General features: G+C 40.7%; 1 protein-coding gene across 1 annotated transcript in view; it reads left to right on the top strand.

The window, feature by feature from the left end:
* Positions 1-17511, top strand: part of LOC124140304 (neuronal acetylcholine receptor subunit alpha-10-like) — a 57921-nt gene extending 40410 nt beyond the window's left edge. The window contains exons 3-7 of the mRNA XM_046507811.2: positions 3564-3718; positions 7917-8374; positions 8899-8985; positions 11037-11155; positions 13537-17511. Of these exons, the coding sequence (XP_046363767.1) occupies positions 3564-3718; positions 7917-8374; positions 8899-8985; positions 11037-11155; positions 13537-13890 (1173 nt within the window). The 3' untranslated portion in view covers positions 13891-17511. The remainder of the gene's footprint in view (positions 1-3563; positions 3719-7916; positions 8375-8898; positions 8986-11036; positions 11156-13536) is intronic.
* The last annotated feature ends 6482 nt before the right edge of the window (positions 17512-23993 follow it).

Here is a 23993-nt window from a genome sequence, read left to right as displayed (position 1 = left end):
TAACGTTATGACAGGACAGGCAGACTCTACACAAACGTGACGTCTCATAGACTTGGGTTAGACTCGCTTCTCTTTGATAAATGGCTGTTACTCTAGCGGGCAGACCGATAGATTGCCGTGAAAGGCAAGTAGAAACAATATGTGCAGGTAATTGTTATTTTGCCGAAATGTAATTACGCCACTGTCTAAGAAAGAAGTTGAAGTTGGAACTATATTGACTGTTGTCACTGTCCGACTGACAAATCACTGACCTTCTGACGTAACATGTATTAATACGCACATCCAGGAAAACGTCCAATGTTTAGGTTATGTTTGTAAGTGATGAGAAGAGAGATTTCGACGACAAAATTAAAGAATGACATTATATACTCTTCAAAAATGAAATGCAAAATGGATGTTTTGGCCATAAAAGCAAAATTAGCGGACCAAGAGGTGCAAAATGAAGAGGTTTAATGTGTTATAGTGTCAGTGACAAATTTCCCGGATCAAAATGATCACAAGAAGGACATGCAAACCATTAATAGGGAAACACGTACGATTCGGAAAAACACACCAAGTGTCATGGAGCAGCACGCACGTGCAGCAGCACTATGAACGGTATTAAAGTGCAGGGTTTTTGGTTGCCTGGCATCTACGTCAATCGAACAATGACAGTTCAACAACATGCCAAAATTAACAGAAGTGCAAAGGAAATCCCAATCAGCTGTAGCAAGCGTTTTCAATGTAGCGCCCAGCACCACTACAAGGCTATGGGATCGGTTTCAACAGCATGGGTCAACACGTGATCGGCCAAGATCGGGACGACAAAGAGTAACCACCTCGCCCAAGATCGCTACATCCGACTGCGCTACCTTGACCTCGGCCATAACGTGACGTCGGCAATGTCGTCTGTCATATGGTTGCCAGTGCACAAAGATTCATAACGTTCAGGTTGGGATTATCAATAAGGCTAACAGTTCTAGTGTCTAAGGCTATAGTTATAGGATAATTACCAACAATTCTAGTGTCTAAGGCTATAATTATAGGATAATTACCCACAGTTCTAGTGTCTAAGGCTATAGTTATAGGACAATTACCAACAGTTCTAGTGTCTGAGGCTATAGTTATAGGACAATTACCAACAGTTCTGGTGTCTAAGGCTATAGTTATAGGACAATTACCAACAGTTCTAGTGTCTAATGCTATAGTTATAGGACAATTACCAACAGTTCTTGTGTCTAAGGCTATAGTTATAGGATAATTACCAACAATTCTAGTGTCTAAGGCTATAATTATAGGACAATTACCCACAGTTCTAGTGTCTAAGGCTATAGTTATTGGATAATTACCAACAGTTCTTGTGTCTAAGGCTATAGTTATAGGATAATTACCAACAATTCTAGTGTCTAAGGCTATAATTATAGGATAATTACCCACAGTTCTAGTGTCTAAGGCTATAGTTATAGGACAATTACCAACAGTTCTAGTGTCTGAGGCTATAGTTATAGGACAATTACCAACAATTCTGGTGTCTAAGGCTATAGTTATAGGACAATTACCAACAGTTCTAGTGTCTAATGCTATAGTTATAGGACAATTACCAACAGTTCTGGTGTCTAAGGCTATAGTTATAGGATAATTACCAACAGTTCTGGCGCTTTAAACGAAACTCTTAAGGTAATTCATAGACAGAGTGAAAGGTCTAACAAGGAACAGCACACATATGGAGGTGACAGCCCACCTCAGCTAACTTTTGAATGAAATTTTTCCCTGATCCCGAGGAACACCTGAATAACTGACAGATCAGATGAGGTGTAAATCTCTATGCAAGCGCCACACTGGAAGGCTACATTAGGGATCCCATTCAGCTTAGTTATGGTTATAACTGTTACACATACAGTGAACTATTTTATTGATTGAGAAGTTAACATACAAAATTTCCGACAAGAGTAAGCATGTCCTGCTCTGCCAATAGCACCCGCCATTCATACAATTTGCATAAAAAAGTAACTATTTATTGCCTCACGCAGCACCATTCCTACCATGCGATGTCAGCCTGTAAACAAACCAGACAAATAAGTGATCGATGACTCAGAAAATCCAGTGACAGGAGAGTACAAATACTGATTTTGTTGAATCTAATATAAACGGTTTGTTAATTTTGAATTACGTCAGCTGTGTACAAGCAGGCTGGGCTGTACGCTGACGAAGCATAACTCAGAATGATAGGTAGGGAAACATAACACAGAATGATTGGTAGGGAAACATAACACAGAATGACTGGTGGGGAAACATAACACAGAAAGATTGGTAGGGAAACATAACATAGAATAAGTGGTGGGGAAACATAACTCAGAATGATAGGTAGGGAAACATAACACAGAAAGATTGGTAGGGAAACATAACATAGAATGAGTGGTGGGGAAACATAACTCAGAATGATAGGTAGGGAAACATAACACAGAATGATTGGTAGGGAAACATAACACAGAATGACTGGTGGGGAAACATAACACAGAAAGATTGGTAGGGAAATATAACATAGAATGAGTGGTGGGGAAACATAACTCAGAATGATAGGTAGGGAAACATAACACAGAATGATTGGTAGGGAAACATAACACAGAATGACTGGTGGGGAAACATAACACAGAAAGATTGGTAGGGAAACATAACATAGAATAAGTGGTGGGGAAACATAACTCAGAATGATAGGTAGGGAAACATAACACAGAAAGATTGGTAGGGAAACATAACATAGAATGAGTGGTGGGGAAACATAACTCAGAATGATAGGTAGGGAAACATAACACAGAAAGATTGGTAGGGAAACATAACATAGAATGAGTGGTGGGGAAACATAACTCAGAATGATAGGTAGGGAAACATAACACAGAATGATAGGTAGGGAAACATAACACAGAAAGATTGGTAGGGAAATATAACATAGAATGAGTGGTGGGGAAACATAACTCAGAATGATAGGTAGGGAAACATAACACAGAATGATTGGTAGGGAAACATAACACAGAATGATTGGTAGGGAAAAATAACACAGAATGACTGGTGGGGAAACATAACACAGAAAGATTGGTAGGGAAACATAACATAGAATGAGTGGTGGGGAAACATAACTCAGAATGATAGGTAGGGAAACATAACACAGAATGATAGGTAGGGAAACATAACACAGAAAGATTGGTAGGGAAACATAACATAGAATGAGTGGTGGGGAAACATAACTCAGAATGATAGGTAGGGAAACATAACACAGAATGATTGGTAGGGAAACATAACACAGAATGATTGGTAGGGAAACATAACACAGAATGACTGGTGGGGAAACATAACACAGAAAGATTGGTAGGGAAACATAACATAGAATGAGTGGTGGGGAAACATAACGCAGAATGACTGGTTGGGAAACATAACACAGAATGACTGGTGGGGAAACAAAACACAGAATGGTTGGTGGGGAAACACAACACAGAATGGTCGATGGGGAAACACAACACAGAATGATTTGTAGGGAAACATAACAGAATGATTGGCGGGGAATCATAACAGAATGTGTGGTGTTTCAGAACGAGAAGAACGAGTACCTGGAGATGTGTGCGTACCTGAGGAAGAACTGGCACGACCTGCGTCTCAAGTGGAACAAGAAAGACTACAGCAACGTGGACAGCATCAGCATGCCCTCCAGCCTCATCTGGCTGCCCGACATCGTCCCCTACAACAAGTAGGTAGAGCGTTGCATCGTATATGAACTTGAGGTGTACACCACGATGTTTACATCACTATAGCAATTACCACGAAATTTATGTTCAGCACCTAGGGATACCATTGGAAGAATGGTGGCCCCTGTTTCAAGGCTGAACTCGGAGTCGTTGGAAAACATCAAACGAGTTAGGTTCACAAACAGTAGTCCGCAGAACCGACTAGGTAGTATAGTTCTACATATTGGCCAAACCGGAACTGATTTCACTATATTATAACAAAAGACTGCATGTTCCTGAATGGAAAATTTGCAAACAAGGGAATTGATGCTTTAAACTTAAGTAACATTCTCATATACAAAACCGTGTCTCACATTACTTTAAATTTCAAGAACCACCAACACTTCCCACACCACCACCATTTCACCAACGTTCTTCAATTTTAGTAACTTGATCAACGACGACTTGTCAGCTCATGTTGTAATTTCTACCACGTGAAGCTACTAAGGCTCATCATACTGCTACCAATCGGCTGGTCAAATAATCACAGGTGACCTGTCTATTGTTGACAATAACAACCGTCGTTATTCAAATATGGACCAAAATATTATTGCCTGCTGCAAATTGGGATCACAACGTTTGCCCCAAAATGTGTCAATAGAGAAGATAAACCTGATGAATGTCTTCCAGACACGGCTCTGTCTGTGCGTGATGTTGTCAATGGTAGAATGCGCACACGAAACAAGAAGAAAGAGTGTTGGTATAAACCTGTTCTGTCCCAGCCATCCAAAGTCTGGCTTTCCTACTTGAACAGTTTGTAGTTTTTGTCCACTAACAAGGCCTCAAATAACGTAACCATTATATGTAATCTTCACTACATGAACTAAACATGATATATCAATTAATTCCACATATTAGGCCAGTATGTTAATTGAAGAAGAAATCTGCCCAAACCATGATACAGTACTATCAACTTGAGTAAAAACCTGAGGACATTTCCATTCCTCTTTTGTGATGAATTCCAAAGTACTATGAAATTCCGTACGATGAGAGATATATTGCTTGATCCAGCAAATATATCACCAAATCCTTGTCTCAACTAATAACCATGATCATCAATACAATCAACGAATGGCTTTCATTATATTCTCAGAACGTATGTGAAAAAAAGTCGAATCAATACCATGTGGATAATAAAAAGATTCTAGGATTTTCTGAATGTTACAATTTAACAAAAGAACCAACTTCAATTATGTTAAAACACTTTATGTCCCATCATACCCCACCACAAACTTACAAAAAAAGAAAACATTAATTCCTTCATCAGTGGTGCAAAGGTACAGGACAATGTATCAAAAATGAACGCAAATGGCATCTCAAGTTTCAAATAATTTATGAAATGCTGGATTCGTAGATAGCTCTAAGAAGTAGACATCCCTGTGGGTACCAATTGTCCTCCCATTCTTGATGATCGGAGGTGGCCCAGTCTTCTAAGGCGCCGCGATTCGCTGTGCAGAGTTGCGTCTCTTTGGCACGTCAGAAACCTATGATTGTGTGTTCGAATCCCAGTTCGCCCCGACTATGTTTCTAGGTTTGTTTGCACCATACCCGTGCTCGTGGGTTTCACCGAAGTGGTAAACGTCTGAGACCTGCATCACTTCGGGCTCTCCTCCCACATTAAGCTGACACGCCGTGATATAACTGGAATAATGTTAAAAGCGGCGTCTACTCCAACTCACTCACTCACACTCTTGGTGATCGGTTGCTTTATGCCTATGAATTGTAATACCTGCTGGCATTGGCAAAGTCAAAACAATGGAATTAGGCCAAGAAGTTTAACATCCTTCCGGTATATCGCTGATCTGATATAATTCATTAATGGTCAAAATGTCCCTTCTGTGGATTTACCCACCTGATTTATAACTGAAAGAAACTAGTGAAACAGGTATGCATTAAGATTCGGAGTGACAAAACGCTCTCCTCATGACTGTAAGAGGGGTGACTTCTGTGCAAGTGTTTGTGACGGACACACGCTCATGATAAAGTTGAATCGTACAATCAAGGCATGTTATGACAGTGTTCGAAATACCTGCCTGCCCGACCGTCCGAGACGGGTTGATTTCAACTCGGGCTGCCAGATTTTCAAATCCCCCTGCCCGACGGTCGGGTTATATTTCATATGTGAAAATATTCTAAATATTTCCCGATGATAAGCATTAATTCACATGTAAAGATGAATGATAAAATGTAACCAAAAAGAAACCCCGTTAGCTTTTAGACAACCTAAAATTTAGCGATGCGCTTATGCTACAAGCAATCAGTTTTCATATTTTGAGACAAGCTATTTGATTGGATAATCCCCGACACGACGACCAATCAACCACCCTGTTTCTGTTGCTAGTGATATTGCAAATGGCGGCGCCCATTACCCACGTTGCTCGACAGCATGAGTCTTTTAAAGTTTCTTGGTTTACCTGAAGTCAGTGATGACAAGAAAAATGCAAAGTCACAGGCTGAAAGAGACAAGATCTATGATAGCACGAAGCGAACGATCGTTCCTTCTTGGAAATGGCATGGGCGGAGGGCGGATACAGAGGGGTGCGCACCACCCCCCTTTTTATTTCGAAAAAAAATATCTTTATTTCTGTATAAATTACAACCAAAGACAATAAATAGATCTTGATTGTGCACCCCCCCCCCCCCCTCCCCCCCCCCCTTTTAAAAAAAGCTGTATCCGCCCATGGTTGGTGACAGACGATAATCGTGAGCTCGTGTACTGTGGTACTTGCCGTTCTGTGTATGGTCCACTCGCTAGGAAAGTGGTTAGTGACAAGTTTAGAAAATATTCAGGGGCCGTTTGTTACTGGTTGTAGTAACTTGAGGCATAAAGTCAGAAGGACATCGCCATGCTGTGCAACATCAAGACTCTCATTCTGCAGAAGTGAGCTTTGCAGAAAAAACAAAACAAAAGTTAAATGCTGCAGTGTTTGACAGATTGACAAAGCTGTTCAGGAATGCACATTATTTAGCGAAAATGTCCAGACCAATATCTGATTTTAGAGAACTTTGTCTTGTGTCTAAACAGAATGGTGTTGATCTCGGCAATACTTACCTGAATGATAACTCATGTAAAGAATGTTTGGTGGCCATTGCAGAAGTTGAGAGACAGAAAATTGAGAAGAAAATTATGGAAGCTCATTTTTGCACCATTCTTTCTGATGGCTCGACAGATATATCTGTAACTGAAAATGAGGTAGTGTATATTCACTTTGCTCACCAGACCTAAAAAGTGTTTGCTATTTCTTTTCTTGCATTACTTCATGTTCAATGAATTCGATTTAAAATTTTAATTAAATTATCCTGAGAAACATATGATTATAGTGGGCAGGCAGGTTTTGGTCAGGGCTGGCAAGTATTTCAGCTAGCCAGTCCTGTGGTCTGGCTGAAATTTTTTTGAGTTTCATACCCTGGTTATGAATGTGGAAAGGGTTTTGTCACTTGTATTTTTTTCATCTTTTCTGAAGTCATCTTTCCCTTTATGTGGAACAAGTTTCAAGCAGCTCCAGCCTTTGTTGTCGACATTGCGCACATTTTCAGGTAACATCGAACATGCTCCTTGTGAGAAGATTTAAAAAAAAATCATATTACTCTTGTCCGTAATATTCAAGGCCATTAAGCTTGAAAATTTCCAAATTTGATGCATAAGTCACAAAAATTGTATCCGATGTAATGCCCCATTCTGATGTTCCTATGACTATAGAAAAAGGTTTGTCGCAGTGTATTCTATATTTTCATGTGTCCTGATCTTCCGTGTATCCCTTTTAAATATTCACACATGACACTTCATCTCAGTTTAATAAGTGTCCACGACACCACCCATATCTGCTTATTACTGGCACATGCCCACTGTGTCTACAGATGGTAGGATGCTCATATGGAAAAGGATGGTCAAATGACTGCTTCAAAACATATCACCAGAAAAATTATTTCGGTTTCTGTATTTCAATATGAGCACCTCACTTTGCAAAAAGGACAATGCCTTTCGCCAATAAATTACAGCAGGGTACGACTGAAAACAATCTGTTAAATATGGGAATAAATAGTAAGGGCTGGTTGTTCCTTGTGTCTATTCATCCGAGGATCGATATCGCATAGAGTGTCTTACATCTGATAAAACTATGTAATATTATCGTATATTATATAATGTACATTTCATTTCAGTGTTGAATCACAATTTGACATTGTACAAACAATGGTGCGGGTTTACGCTTCCGGTCACGTGAACTGGATGCATCCGGTGCGATTGCGCACCTTATGCCAAGTTGACCTCTCAAAGTTTCCATTTGATGAGCAAGTATGTAGCATACAGTTGTCCAGTTGGACATACAGCGGGACGGGTATTAACATCAGTCTGTGGGGAGGGTCTGCCGACCACGCCATAGACCTGGGCGGAGGACTGCTGAACAGCGAATGGAAGATCATCAGCTCCACAGCCACGGTGAAGCAGACCCATTACTCGTGCTGCCCAGAACCCTACCCTGACATGATGATCACCCTGACACTGAGACGGAGCCCAGCCTACTATGCCCACATCTTCGTCATCCCTGCTCTGCTCCTGGGAGTTCTTGTGCCATTCCAGCTCCTACTTCCACCGGAGTCGAAAGAGAGGCTCACACTAGGTAGGATATTAGTCGCTAGTTGAGATAAAACACGGCTCATCTAGGATCATATAGTACACAACATGTAATGCCAATCACAAGCATGGTCAGGTACAACGTGTTAGTGTCAGCATTTCAAGACATACAATATATTTTGTATGTATGGAAGAGCCAATCAACCATTTGGCGACCCACAAAACATTATTTTTTAGAACATACATCATTTCTAGTTAACGATTTATTTTGTTTGGTAAGATTTCAGGATAAACTATTTACCAGCATTTTCGGGAACAGTTCCAAAAAAAGCTACAATCTCGATCTCCTCCACCACAATATCAAATGGGCAGCCCCTGAAAATAAGACGAGACGATAGGAAAGGTTCTTATTTGAGGTTCTCATTTGTTGTTATGTTATTCGCTTATCCACAGCTATTTGCCCTTTACGCAAAGTGGAATCTGTTTTGGCAGAAAATCTAGGATGGTTATTCTCTTGCGTTGACAAGTTATATTTATTTAAAAATACTAATTCTGCTATTATTTGTGCAGGGTCAGTGTTGATCCTGTCGGTGTTGCTACTCAGTATGAAGCTGCAGGATGTCCTACCAGACTCCGTCGCCACTATCCCCGCCATAGGTGAGTCACAATACCGCCAGATGGCGCTGAGCGTTTTTCTGTAAAAATCGGCGATAAAGACTGGGGAGTTCCATCCCGCTTTTTACAGGATTTCGGTTAAATCAGTGTAACAGTTTTCATGACCACGGAGCAAAGTACGAGACTGATAATTATTATTATTATTATTATGGCAAATCCAGATTCGAAACCAAGATCACAGGATAATGGCACGCCCAAGAGACACAACACCATACAAAGTATTGAGGTTCCTTTGATGAATGGGCCACACAGTGTTGAAATACATTAATGCATTAAAAATAACATTGAACAAATAGGTTTATATACAATACTGGTATGTCACAATCGGTATATTCATCAGCTAGTAGGTACGGTTAGTTTATCACAGACAGTTGAAGAAGCAGACCAGTCTCCCTGACTCTGTTGTCATTTACCAGTCCCCTTCACTGCAAGCTCTGTCACCCAGTGATCGTGTTTAACCAGTGCCCCATGTAAGCAATGATCGGTAGACAAGACAAGTCACAGGAGTGAGCGTTCGTCGCTGGCTACTTGAGGCTCTTTATCAACTTTATGTCTAATGCATCATCTGTAATTGGGAAGCCGAGAGGCTCCACGTTTCTAATTGAACCCATTATCGGTCTCCGTGGCCAGTTTTTCCTGTTGTATATGGATGGCAAGAGTCGTATATCTGGGTCTACCCTGTCGCGGCTCAGCGACTGACTGTGATGTATGATCGGGAGATTCCAACTTGTTGCAAGTGTATAATGTCAATCTGTCCGATATGTTAGAGGGACGTACCATGGCGGACGTTGTCTGACAAGAAAGTAGCACCTGTGCCGGTATTAACAATGTAATAGCATGTCTGAAACTAGGGTTATTTATTATGCTTGTCAAAGATAATGATCCGTGTGTTTATCTTAAAATCTTTTTTTCAGAACATATAGATGTTCTGGCGTCATTGAAGGTCACTTTTCACATCAATAAGATTTTTTCAAGCGAAGTGATCCATAATGGCTGATGTTGCAAAACCATGCAAAGTGAACAGTTTTTTCGGTTCTGTATATAATACATTCCACATTGTTTTCTCGTCAACATTGACCCATTTACTGTATTGAGACAAGATCAGTTTCTGGGTCGACATTAAACTACTCCTTACCATGTCCCCTGCTGTCACTCCTTATACGTGCTGACGTTAAGACATGTAATATTCTGACTTTGATCAGCTGTTTATAGTTGCAGACATGTAATATTCTGACGTTGACTTGGTTGCTTTGTTGTTTAACGCCGCACTCAGCAACATTACAGCGGTCTGTAAATAATCGAGTCTGGACCAGACAATCCAGTGATTAATATCATGAGTATCGATCCACGCAATTGGGATCTATGACATGCATCAACCAAGTCAGCGAGCCTGACCACCCGATCCCGTTAGTCGCCTCTTACGACGAGCATAGTCGCCTTTTACGGCAAGCATGGGTTGCTGAAGACCTATTCTACCCCGGATCTTCACGGGCCTCGCAGAGATGTAATATTCAGACTCTGATAAGCTGTTTGTAGTTGCAGACATGTAATATTCTGACGTTGACTTGGTTGCTTTGTTGTTTAACGCCGCACTCAGCAACATTACAGCGGTCTGTAAATAATCGAGTCTGGACCAGACAATCCAGTGATTAATATCATGAGTATCGATCCACGCAATTGGGATCTATGACATGCATCAACCAAGTCAGCGAGCCTGACCACCCGATCCCGTTTGTCGCCTCTTACGACAAGCATAGTCGCCTTTTACGGCAAGCATGGGTTGCTGAAGACCTATTCTACCCCGGATCTTCACGGGTCTCTCAGAGATGTAATATTCAGACTCTGATAAGCTGTTTGTAGTTGCAGACATGTAATATTCAGACGTTGATCAGCTGTTTGGTGTTGCAGAATGTAATATTCTGACGTTGATCAGCTGTTTGTAGTTGCAGAGATGTCACAGTCTGACGTTGATCAGCTGTTTATTGTTGCATATATGTAGTATTATGACGTTGATCAGCTGTTTGTTGTTGCAGAGATGTATTACATGCTGACACTGATCTGGGTCACGATGTCAATGCTGGCGTCCATCTGGGTTCTCAACGTGCACAACAGAGGACCCCGTCGGGGGAAAGTACCAGACATAATCAGATGGGTAAAGAGCGTCATTGTTGACATCCATGTTTATCCACACTTTGTCTCATGTTACAATGTTCAGTGATATGTGGATAGTAGTAACAGATATCCGTGTAGCAATATCAGAAAGTAGTCATTTGACAAGATTAGCAAACGTTCATTTTGAAAACGAAAGACGGAAAACATTAAACGTTTCTTTGAATTTTAACAAACAGTATTTCAACAATGTCATGTCATCACTGAACATGACGTAAAGCTGACGACACTTAAAAGTTGAAAAAGTTGATTTCGCTCGACAGTGTCTGACTACGGTACATGCTTATTTAAATGAGACTATTAGTTTCAAAAGATGTACATTCTCTGCCGTAACGTGCAAAATATCATATAACACTGCAACATTAAGTACATTATATGCTAAAGCAGATGTCAGAAGTACCGTCCCTACAAGCAGATGTCAGAAGTACCGTCCCTACTCTTAACATCTTCATGAAGCGGGGGGCACGGGTGGCCCAGTCGTCTAAGGCGCCGCGATTCGCTGTGCAGAGTTGCGTCCCCTGGGCACGCCAGAAACCTATGATTGTGGGTTCGAATCCCGGTTCGCCCCGATTATGTTTCTAGGTTTGTCAGCACCATACCCGTACTCGTGGGTTTCACCGAAGTGGTAAACGTCCGAGACCTGCATCACTTCGGGCTTTCCTCCCACATTAAGCTGACACGCCGTGATATAACTGGAATACTGTTAAAAGCGGCGTTAAACCCAACTCACTCACTCACTCATTCACTCTTCATGAAGCTGAAGTAAAGAGTCACGCTGGTCGTGACGCGATGATATGTTGAATAGGTTTTTATTACTCACCCGTAAAATAACCCTACACCCGTATTACACATTGTGTGATAACATCAGGTCATTCGTCTAGGGGCGTTGGTAGCACTGTGCAGCTGTACTCTGGAACGTCTACTCGACTCACGAAAGGCACTACTTTTTTCACAATGAGTCACATGAATCTCAAAACTGTGGTGTCGACATGTTATGTCCGTGTGTTTTTCAGTTCGCTGTGATCTATCGCAGAATAGTCGAACAAATACGGTTGAAATAGAGTATACGACCTATCATTTTGTATTGTGGTAGTGCATTATGAAGGTACACAGCGTTACTAATAAACACTGTATTATGTCGAAATCAACATTCATCGCCGCGCCTACTTACGACCTTAAACTTCGTGTTGTTGCCCCACTTGGACCAGTGGACGGTGGTTAGTAATGTCCTCTTGTCAACCCATGCTTTCTCGTGTCGGGAATCGTTCCTGCTCCGAAATTGAACAGATGATATAGCTTTAAGATAAATCGAACCAATTTCACAGCAGGTACACCATCTGCTAACTCGTATTAACTCACACAGCCAACATGACTCGATGAGTCGATCGCCTCGCGGGCTCCCCTCATCTACACTGAACCGAGTTTGAGGCTAGATGCTCCGTTGAATGCCGTTTATTCTAGATTTGGGATGTCTGTGTATATAAATGTTACAGTAAACATGATTTTAGAATCGGTATCATATCGTTTCTTATAATCGATGTTGGAGAAAGCTGCACACTGTTGCGCATTGAGAGAACAGTCTGGGCGAACCATCAGCGTTCATACACCCAGAGACCATGGTCTCTGATACACCTTATACAACGTCCTAATTCAGCCTTGATACTTCGATAATGTACAAAGTTTATGTGAGTAATAAATATATTACCACACTCATCCCCGATAGATACCCTTTTTAATTACATCTTGTGTAGTTCAAAACGTATCAAACTCATTTTCTCTCGTTAGATAGTTTTGAAATACATAGCCTAAAACAACAGACTCCAAAAAGACCCTGTATGCTGGAGCACGCTGATAGAGGGTAGTAGAGTCATCCACTCCGGCTCGCTTGTGCGCTGATTCTAAATCACAATCACAACTTAAATGTGTGTGTTGCAGGTCCTACTATAATATCATTACAGTTTGGAATAACAACCGCGTTGTTAACTTGGCATCCAACAGCTTTTAGATACACATGTGTATAGAGTCTGGCCTTAAGCAACACTAAAAACAAAACAGTATGTTAGCCAGTTCCATGTCCGTTTTCCCCCCAGTTCCGCACCAAATATCAGCTGCTTAAAAACATATCTGGTCACGTAAGTCACCATGTTAAAAAAGGCAGCCCTTAATATTGAAAAAAACATGATCAGTTTTTATAACTGGATGAATGTACATTTACAAACAATGAAAACTCTAACACAATATCATCCAAACACAGCCGCCAGATGTCTCAATCTGCACTGAAGGCTCTATGAAAGCGACTTGGGGAACAACTGATTCTAATTCAGTGTGATAGAACCTTAACGACGACCTTGATTTTGCTGGCAGATCTTCCTCCGGAGTTTGAAGCGGCTGGTGTGTCTGGGGAGTGACAACTACTACCCTCTGGACGAGATGGAGACCATCACCATGAGGGGACTGGACAAATCCGCCACCGTTGGGATGTCAAGTCTCGGGGACGGACCAATGAGCAACCAGGACTCACGACCCCCTACGAAGCTTGAACGCGACGTCGACGACATACTGAAACAGGTGCACCTGCTGACTACTCGGGCGGCTATTTGCGAGGCCCGACAAGAGATGCTGAGCGAGTGGCATCAGGTCGCCCTGGTGATGGACCGAGTCCTGTTCTTTTTGTTTATGTTGATATTCCTCATGTGTAGCGTTATTCTGCTCACGTAAACAACTGGCTCATTTACATTTAATCAGTTACACACCTTAAAACATTAAATGGGTATATGAATTGCTAGTTAACGGGTATACTATACGTCAAGGTAAGAAAGTGTTCTTGGATAAAGCATGGTCACTGTTTGGGCATTATTTAATTGTATGAAACACACTATAGGGAACAGGGAGACAGGATTTGAAAATCACACCTTTGAACGATATTACATATGTGATATGATCACGGACAAGTATTAAATCGTTCTTGTCGTTGTTAGTATGACATATGGTCAGGATTCCTTGTAATCTGTTTCTGTTGAGTTGTGACCATGGTTTGACAAAACATATTCTCCTTAAAAATAGAAGCTGAAGACCTTTATATACTTCTTCACACACATAACTGAAGTGACTCTGAATCATTGTAAAGTTATGATGACATGGGTGTTTGAGAAACGGGTGAGCCTGTCTTGACTACTTGCAGTACCCATTAACTCGGGCACTGTTATCAAAGACAGAGATGCTCTCTCCTTCAGGTGTAATTGCCAAGTTCATTTCGAGTACATATTACCATCCCTGCCATTGGAAGAATAGTGATACCGCACTTTCGAGGATGTATTGCACTAACAATGTACATACATGTTCTGTAATACACGTGCAGAGTTGTGAATATAGTCTCCAGCTGTATTCTTGTAATAACGTGACCTTCAGGAACAGGTCAACCCCAACGCTGTGTAGTGAGTGAATATGGCTTTACGCCGCTTTTAGCAATATTCCAGCAATATCACGGCGGGGGACACCAGAAATGGGCTTCACACATTGTACCCATGTCGGGAATCGAACCCGGGTCTTCGGCGTGACGAGCGAACGCTTTAACCACGAGGCTACCCGACCGCCCCCCAACGCTGTGTAAGGGACGGAAGTAATAATACATAAGGAAGAAGGAATACTTCTTTATTATGAGGGACATACCTTTTGGGAGTATATACTTACACCTTCATCAGGTGAATATATGCTATGATGCAGAGAACATATATACTCACCGCAAAAGAAACGCGAACCATACAACAATGTAGAGCAGTATGTACGTTAAGAAGAAATGTTTCCAATATGTACCACTTAATGACAAAATTAACAATCAGTCAAGTGTTACCACAGAGTTGCTTTATTCTTAGCACGACATGCTGCACGTGATTTCCAAACTTTACATGCTAATTCTGCACGAGACAAATGGTGCATCTCGAGTCATGGATATGACGTCACGTGCGATGCGTTCATGAGCGTCGGCTCACAAAACATTACAGTATGTTCGTTTGTGCATCGAACCAATACTATATCTCTTGAATATGTGTAATTCTTCATATATGAACCAACATGTATGTTATTCGCGTTTCTGTCGGTGAGCATATATATACCTGTAAGAACATCAAAAGTAATAACCCACATATCCGGTTCTGTTCCTGACCTTGAAACTGACGTACTACACTGTGTAAATATATATGACTCCTCAACTCCAAGCAGAAACATTTCTATTATCAGTATCGTCACTGTAAATTGGAAGAATGTGATATGTATTATGAATATTGTATTGATGCTATTTGTATTGGATATCATACCGATGTATGTTTATATTACGGTCGCAGTCCAGGTTTGACTGGAGATATGTCACGAGTATTTATCTCTCTCCATTCTCTTGTAAATATCAAGAATATATACTATTCTTTTGCTGGGACATTGTCATACTGCAAATATTGCCTACACATATTATAAGTAATCCATTTGGTGTATCATGGAATATTTATGAATTACATCCCTGTCAAATGTTAATTTGTATATGTTTATCATGTTACTGTATGAGTCGTTTTGTATTCGGTCATAACCCAATTGTGCAGACCTTGTCATTAGCGGTGGTATACATAGTCTCATATCTGTAGGCCAAGTCAGTGATCGTTCAAACAATATATATATAATACTATGTATGCCATGTTACAATCATTATTTCATTTCCTGTTAGATAACATGCCACTGTATATGATTACGGTAACGTCACTATATCAAGGCCATTAGAATCACTGGGCGAAAAGTTGTATTTCCCAGCTTGGAAAGAACATGGAATGAACTCTCTTCCCAGAACTGCATGCGTGTAACGACACCAGTGACACATTTCCCAGAGTCGAATGCATGTAATGACTGGCTTTCCAAGAACAGGTCTACCAGTGAAAACTGACAGACTGCAACAAAAAACTAGGATATGTCTACAATATACAAGGCATCGGCAACATAAAACAATGAGAACGTAACCAAAATCTTAGAAACAGCATTATAAATCAGAGAACTGCCGAAATCATGGAAACGGCAGCATTAAAACACACAGACTGCAGCCTTCCAAACTAGACATGCGCAGAACAAGAAGGAAGTTGACAGTCATGATCATGAGGATCAACAAACACCGAGTAAATATACACCTTACAATGCCAATATAGACTATTCTGGGTGTGTACTGTTGTATTTCCGCTGTGAGATGTCACTGTACTCGCTGTCTGCTGATCCTCATGATCATGACTGTCAACGTCCTTCTTGTTCTGCGCATGCCTAGTTTGAAAGGCTGCTGTCTGTGTGCGTTAGTGCTGCCGTTCCTTAAAATATATTCAGAAATCAACTATTTCTAAATGAAAGTTTTAGAAATTTTTTCAGTTTTTCAGTTATTTTAAAAACAAACACTGGTTAGGTCTGCTGTCGATGACATGTTTCGTTTTCCGTGAATATAGGGTTATCTCCCCCCTAAAACATGGCGACATACATCGATGTTTGCTGAAGGGAAGCCTACAAGCCTCGTTGTGAATAGATGGGTTGTTGTGAGTTGTATTTGAATTTATATTGTGTATACGTTCATGGTCTTTTGAAAAGTGTACACCATTGAAATACGTTTCAGAAATAAAGGTATTGCTACATATTCATTCATTAAAACAACAGAGGATGTATGTTAATTTCTCATGACTGGCATCCTAGAAACGTCAGTGCCACATGCGTGATATATTGGTATTGTCTGTGATTTCAGTGTCAAAAACGCACATTAATAAAGTATGCGCCATTTGTGAAGTACCTTGAATCAAACCCATATTTGATGTGTGTTTATCATTTATAATGATGGATACGGTGATAGGAGACGTGCGTAGTGTTAGCGTAACACCATTGTCGGCTATGATGTGAGGTTTACCACCGCACCGTATCTCTACATGTCTGTTTGCTTCACAGTATAACATATGTCAGTACACTCCACTCCGGATATAACGAAGTCTGTATAAGGAATATTCCACTAGTGGCAAGTTGGAACAACAAATGACGAAATTAAGATTCAGCTTAACGAAGAACTTCGGCAAAACGAACTTGAATAAACCGAACTTCGGCATAACGAACTTCTACATACCGAACTTTGACATAACGAATTTCGGCATAACAACACTTAGCATACAGAACCATCGACATAACGAACATATTTCGAAGGTCCCTTGAGTTATATCCAGAGGCGGGTGTATGTGTACAGCCGTCATGTTGAATCATGCAACGTTTATACATTCTAGATGTCATTGTAGGTTCCGGACGTATGATTTGTTGAGTTGTTAGAAATAAACTTGAAAACCATCCAGAGAGTATGTGCTGTTTCCAAGACACAACACAACAAACACTACACAAATATAGATATTTTATTGATAACCAACATATCATAATGACCAACCTATATAATGGACTACCATCACCTAGCAGGTTCGTAATTAGCACATCTATCCTAAGACATTTATTTGTTCTATTTTATTGTTTACGGCTTTTCGTTGTGCATGTCCCCTGCGGTGATATTGCTGGAATATTGCTAAAAGCGGCATAAAATCATACTCACTCACTCTTTGTGCATGAAAACAAAGTGTGTGTGCGTGTGCGTATGCGTGTGTGCGTGCGTGCGTGCTTGTGTGTGTGTGTGTGTGTGCGTGCTTGTGTGTGTGTGTGCGTGCTTGTGTGTGCTTGTGTGTGTGTGTGTGTGTGTGTGTGTGTGTGTGTGTGTGTGTGTGTGTGTGCTTGTGTGTGTATATGTGATTTTAAAGATGTAGTGCTTCAGGTCAGCACGTACGGGACCATCCTAGAGAGGACACTTAAGTCTTGCGTGTCCGCATCAATTTAGCTTTGGAGAATAAATCCACTCGCTACTAGGGAGAATAAATCCACTCCCTACTAGATTGCTGCTATTTGTATAATACGGCTTAAAGTATGACCGTGTTCCCTACACGTGTCTGTCAGAATATATATCGGGGATCTCTTTTTAAAATGGCGCAGTTTTAAATCGTCCCCTTTCGTGACAAACATCCCTTCCATGCTGGATGCCAAGATTTTGGAAAGAGAAAATGGCACTTGAACACTCTTACAAATGTAAAGAAGGCATTATGGTTTCAGCATATTAGAATTCTTTAAGAAAAAAGCAAATCATGAGCCCCAGACGTCAAGATGAGCTCCGGCACAAACGACTTTTGTATTTATAAAAGCTGTAATTTCATTGTTCTTGAACAGTATAGATCAAATACATGTTTATTATCATTTTTATGTAAGATATTAAATAGGAATATATGTCATGTGCTTCCATATATATATAATAAATGATATCAACTCATTTGATGAAATATCAGCCGGGTAAAAGAAAGTGTACACTTTGCACTTGATCATTGGATGTGACCCAAAAAAACTAACGTTATCAAACCGCTACTAAAACATTCGCCGAAACACTGCAACCGTAGGGTCCAAAACATAACAATGATACATACAAATACATCATCATCGAATAATCATTTCTTGTTTGTTTCATTCAAGCCACCGTCAAACATGGGTGTATACTATATATTGCCCGGCTTTATATACCCACGACATTATATCTCGCTGTATTCATGAAGGGACGGGGGGCAGAATGTGGTCCATTGTGGCACCACTCTTGCCCGGGGAGCCGACTTTAATGAGGATTGGTTCGATACAATGAGTGACCTTCCCGATGTGTGCGCCGGGGTTTCATGCTATCACCCGTTGGTCTGTCTGTACCAGATTCGACCATTTAGTAACTGGATCATTGTCGCGTACAGCAACAACAACAACAACTACAACAACAACAACAACAACACACAACTCGTCACTCATATCAGTCACTAGAGGAAAATAAAAAGAACTGCAGAAAAAAAATATATATATACAAGTATAGTTAATCAAATCTCATTTTAAGAACAGTACGAACATCTGAAAGTCGAGGGCTGTTGGGGGTTATTAACCATGTTGACACTTTATGACAAGACACTCTAAAGGAATATTGCAGTGATCAAGAATGTCAGTCTCCCATCGACCACGTCTTGAAGTGTAGCAACTCACAGATGGACGTGTAGAACACTGGTTCGCCCGCCCTCTTGAGACGCAGTCGGCGGAGATGAACACACACTTTATTACAGTAGCCTCTGACAGCGTCCGTCAGATACAGGTAGTAGCACACTCCACATCCTTCACTTCTCCTGTGTGTCTCCGTCCCTCCGACATCTGAAACACGACCTGGATAATTCGCGGGGAGGACATTAGAGAGAAACGTTGAATGCACTGGAATTTAGATGGGTGTTAATCAGAATTCAATCGGCTTCTCAAACTCTTACAATGGACACATGGACACAAGGAGAGTCGTCGATATCAAGTAGAAACCACTGGTATATATTTTAGTGTCTTTACATGCCAAAACGTGTGTTGGTGCCTTCTTCTTTTTTCCTTTCTGTAGAATGTACAAACGTTACTCTCATGTAAATGCGTGAGGATGCTACTTAAGCTGTGACAGTTTGAGCCCGACTCCTTTTATTTGTACAGAAGATGCATAAACTAAGATAAAGATTCAGTCCGTACCGTGCTGTATCTATTGACCAGAATAACATTAGGTGCTGTAAAAAAAGATGATAGATACATTGGCAAGCGTAATTCACGTCTATCAGTTTTATACCGCGATGCATTGACTTTACGAATTCAAGTTATTTTGTCTCCAAGGGCGATAACCGATAAACGGAAATCTCGCCCCTTGTGCTACATGCTGCTCCATCATGGTGTGCTTCAATTGATCCGAGCTCCTCCAAGCCGCTTACGGGATTTCAGCATGTTCTCAATTGTAGTTATTAAACTTTAGCAGGGAAGCATTACCCTGATGTATGGTGGCCCATCTCTCAAAGTCTGCAAACGTTTGTTGGTCTAGTAGTTAGGTCTTCCGAGGAGATTCCCCGGGGATGCTGAAGACAAATTCGGGCAATTGCATGTATAAAGTTTAAAGCAGCAGATAAACACTGTGAAGCGAAATTAGATAGGAAAAGAAATTTAATTGTAGCATTTGCGGAGTTTCTTATCGCATCCATTATTCGTAAAGACTGAAATATTCTTTCAAATTATCCTCACTGTTTTTCTTGTCAATGCCATTTTTATGGAAATTTCCGCCCTTTTCTGTTGTTGACTGAAGTAGTCCCAGGCTGAAGAGAAAACCCATATGACCTGATCCATTAACCTTACAGACTGCTTTGGTTCTAACTGAACATTCTAACAGATATCACGGAGGTTTACAAGGAAGATTAGGATATATGTAACTCAAGTCATTTAAGTCGAAGCCTTTTTTTGCCACCCTACATTCAACCGTCCTGGGGTCGTTGGTGGAGGAGGTCTAGAGACATGAGGCCTTATGACTGGTCAGTACTAGCTGTAGTCCTTCAGAAGTTCTCTTGAGATCAATGGTCAGATTTAACGCCTTATAGAACAGTATTTCAGTGATATCCTGGATGTAAGGTTGATGTGAGAGGGCAGCTAGAGCAGCACATGTCTTAGATTTATACTGGCGGACTTAAGATAATGGGTTAATTATAAAAGAACATAATTGAACTTGGTTCTTTTCTGAGATTTTAAATATTCAAGAAATCCTTGAGGTTTTGAGAATCAACATTGTATGTTTTCCACTTGTCTCAAACACTTTCTGTGGATATAAAGAACTCCTTCGTTGAGTGTATTAAGGCCTATGGGTAATCGTTAAGAGGGGTATTTGATGGTACATTTGCTGTGCCCAGTAATACATCTCCTTTGCAGCTGTTTTATATGGAGCTGTAGAGTCCAGTACAAAAGAAGCAATGGAAATGTCTTCGGATTTAGAGCCAAATCAAAAGTTGATAGAACTCATGCCTGGGTTTGGCATATGTCTTCAACGATTACCATACTGGAAGGAATTGGCTGGCAGACTAATATTGAACGGTATCAGATCATCGATGTACCAGAAGCTTAAGTTTAACTGTTTGGGCCAATTGCCTTGTTTTTATTTTGCCAGTCCGAGCAGATATTCTTACTCGAATACATGCAGAAACAGATCAGCAAGGAGGGGAAGAACAGTTGGTACCCATGGGGATGCTTACTTCTTGCCTAAATGTCCTGTCCACAAAGTGTCTCATGGATGTTGTCGATGAGGAAGTCTAGCATTTCACATTTTGCTTTCTTAGTAAACATCAGATGATATTTACTTTAAATTTTGACTGAATGTTTGAAGAAAGGGATGTAACTTAACCTATTGTCACCACGTATAGTGACGAATGCTCCAAGTTTTTCGTCTGGGATTTCGGTGTCCAAATCGAAAAAATCAAATGTTTTGACCTAATTGAACTTGGTTCTTTTCTGAGAATGCAAACATTCTAGCACATCGTATGAGGTTTTGAGAATCCACAAGGAATTAATTCCACTTCCAAGAACATCCTGTATCACTTTCGAGTATTCGTCCCACATGAAACTTGACACACCGTGATATTAAGTGAACTACTCACCCGCAGTCAGTCATAATAGCAGTAATTGAGATGCTGCTTTTTATTCCATTTCAATCGGCTGTAGAAAGAGACACATGCAATCAAAAGAATATCATGGCTTATGTTTTTACCCTCTATTAGTTCTCATTAGCTCTTTTAAACAATCGAAGGATTTCAGAATCTTCCATACCTACTCTGGGGATGTAATAGCCTCCAATCAAATTTGTAACATGCTTCAGATAATCATCTTATAAGAGCGCCACGCGGTTTGGAACAATGTGATGCTTTATATTGATTGTGTGATCCCCAAGGCACTGTAATGCGGAATACTAAAAAACCCGTCAATGCCTTGGGGGTATTTATATGGGTATTCCTTCCACGAAATGGACGCGACAAATTCAAGCACACTAACATGATTAAGTTCTACAGAATATTAGGTTTAGTAACACTCTTCTATATCTATAGCTTACCGAAACGAATGGTGAAGTGAGCTCAAAACATCGTCTACCGCAAACAGTAAACTTGCTTCATACTTGTGTATACAGCAACAACTGATGATGACACTTTCATCTAATATAGGGGATTCCATCGGATTTTCAAAGATGGCCTCCCTGTCAGCCATGTTGTAAAACCTGTTGGCAAACTGTCAACCATTTGCCTTCAGCTTGAAATATGGCAGTGTGTTTATGTTACCACCTAGACTGACACCTATATTTGTACTTGTGGTTCTGACCCGATGTTCAACATCGCCGATACAATGTCAACTTTGTCATCCGTCAACTTCTAAGTAATGCCTGTCAAACAATTCAATGATACGCTCACCTTTTGGCGAACACCTGGTGCCGTCACTATTTGGTTTGTTTGTTTGTTATTTAACGCCGCAATATTCCAGCTATATGAAGGCGGTCTGGAAATAATCGAGTCTGGACCAGACAATGCAGTGATTGACATCATGATCATCGATCCATGCAATCGGTGATCGATGACATGCATCAACCGAGTCAGCGAGCCTGACCACCCGATCCCGTTAGTCGCCTCTAACGACTAGCATAGTCGCCTTTTACTGCAAGCATGGGTTGCTGAAGACCTATTCTACCCCGGGTCTTCACGGGTCCACTATTTGGTAGTGATCCAGTAACACCTATAGTCAGAATCGTACAATAGACTCTGCTTTTAGCAGATATTTCCAATGATTATGGAAATGTTTTTGTCGCTTTTATTCATGTTTTGATCATTTAAATATGAACATTTAACGACACCCCCCCCCCCCCCCCCCAATCTCTTTTATTGGGCCCAAAATCGTTTTGTTTATTCTTTGCAATTTCACTTTTCTTTAGTGTGGTTGACAAGGAGGCCAAATTTCCAACTCTCATTTCGTTTACTTTGATTTGACATATATGTATATAGACGGAGAAACGTAGATCATATTTACCAAGTATGACGTAGTGACATCACAATAATAATGAATAACTAATGCAAAGTATGGCACATCCATTCTCACATGTTTTTCACGAAATGCATTTAAATATAAGATGTATTTGTCAGTGGTATGTGTTAAATGTGCATTTTCTTAAATTAAAACGCAGTTCGGCCCCAATGTAATTGTTTCTCCAGGGCAGGACTGACAGGTTTGTAGAAAGTATACAAGTGACAGTATATTTCAGTTAAACATGTTGAGGTCATCTTCTGTGGGTCGCACACCTGTGATGATATCGTCATCAGGTGCCAAATACTCTTCCAAGGATACATCATGTTAATTGAGGGTATACAGTAAGAACAAGGTGTCAATACTTAATGCAATCAATTACTTGCCTTCCTTTGTTCATTGCCGCTTTGAACAGCCGCGCGGGTATTTTGATTGGCTGATTGGTGACACGTGAGAAGCTGAGAGAATCACAGGTCATCACAGTACAAACGTGACCGCAAAGTGAGTTCGTTATATCCGTTATTTCGTTATAAGCGTGTTCGTTTTATCCGTTATTTCATTGTAAGCGTGTTCGTTATATCTATCACTTATATATGATAAAATATACACGAAATGTCCGGGACCAAAAACAACAGTTCGTTATATCCACCAGTTCGTTGTAAGCGTGTTCATTACAAAGGTAGTTAAGTGTTTATGTCAATTCCACGTGTCGACATGTGCATGTATAGTGCTGAGGGAACGTAGATCGTGTCTATTCATATCTCAAGGCCGACAGACCTGTAATCAAAGACGGTCGTATCACGAGACCTGGTCGATAAATGTTGTAGAAGAGAACCTTGAGCATGTATTAGCATTTAAACAACACAAGTCGGCCT

This window comes from Haliotis rufescens, unplaced genomic scaffold, assembly GCF_023055435.1.
Source record: "Haliotis rufescens isolate VD_foot unplaced genomic scaffold, xgHalRufe1.0.p SCAF_5, whole genome shotgun sequence".
Lineage (NCBI taxonomy): Eukaryota > Metazoa > Mollusca > Gastropoda > Lepetellida > Haliotidae > Haliotis > Haliotis rufescens.
The sequence above is the reverse complement of the archived record's forward strand: the minus strand, read 5'-3'. Positions and strand labels throughout refer to the sequence as shown.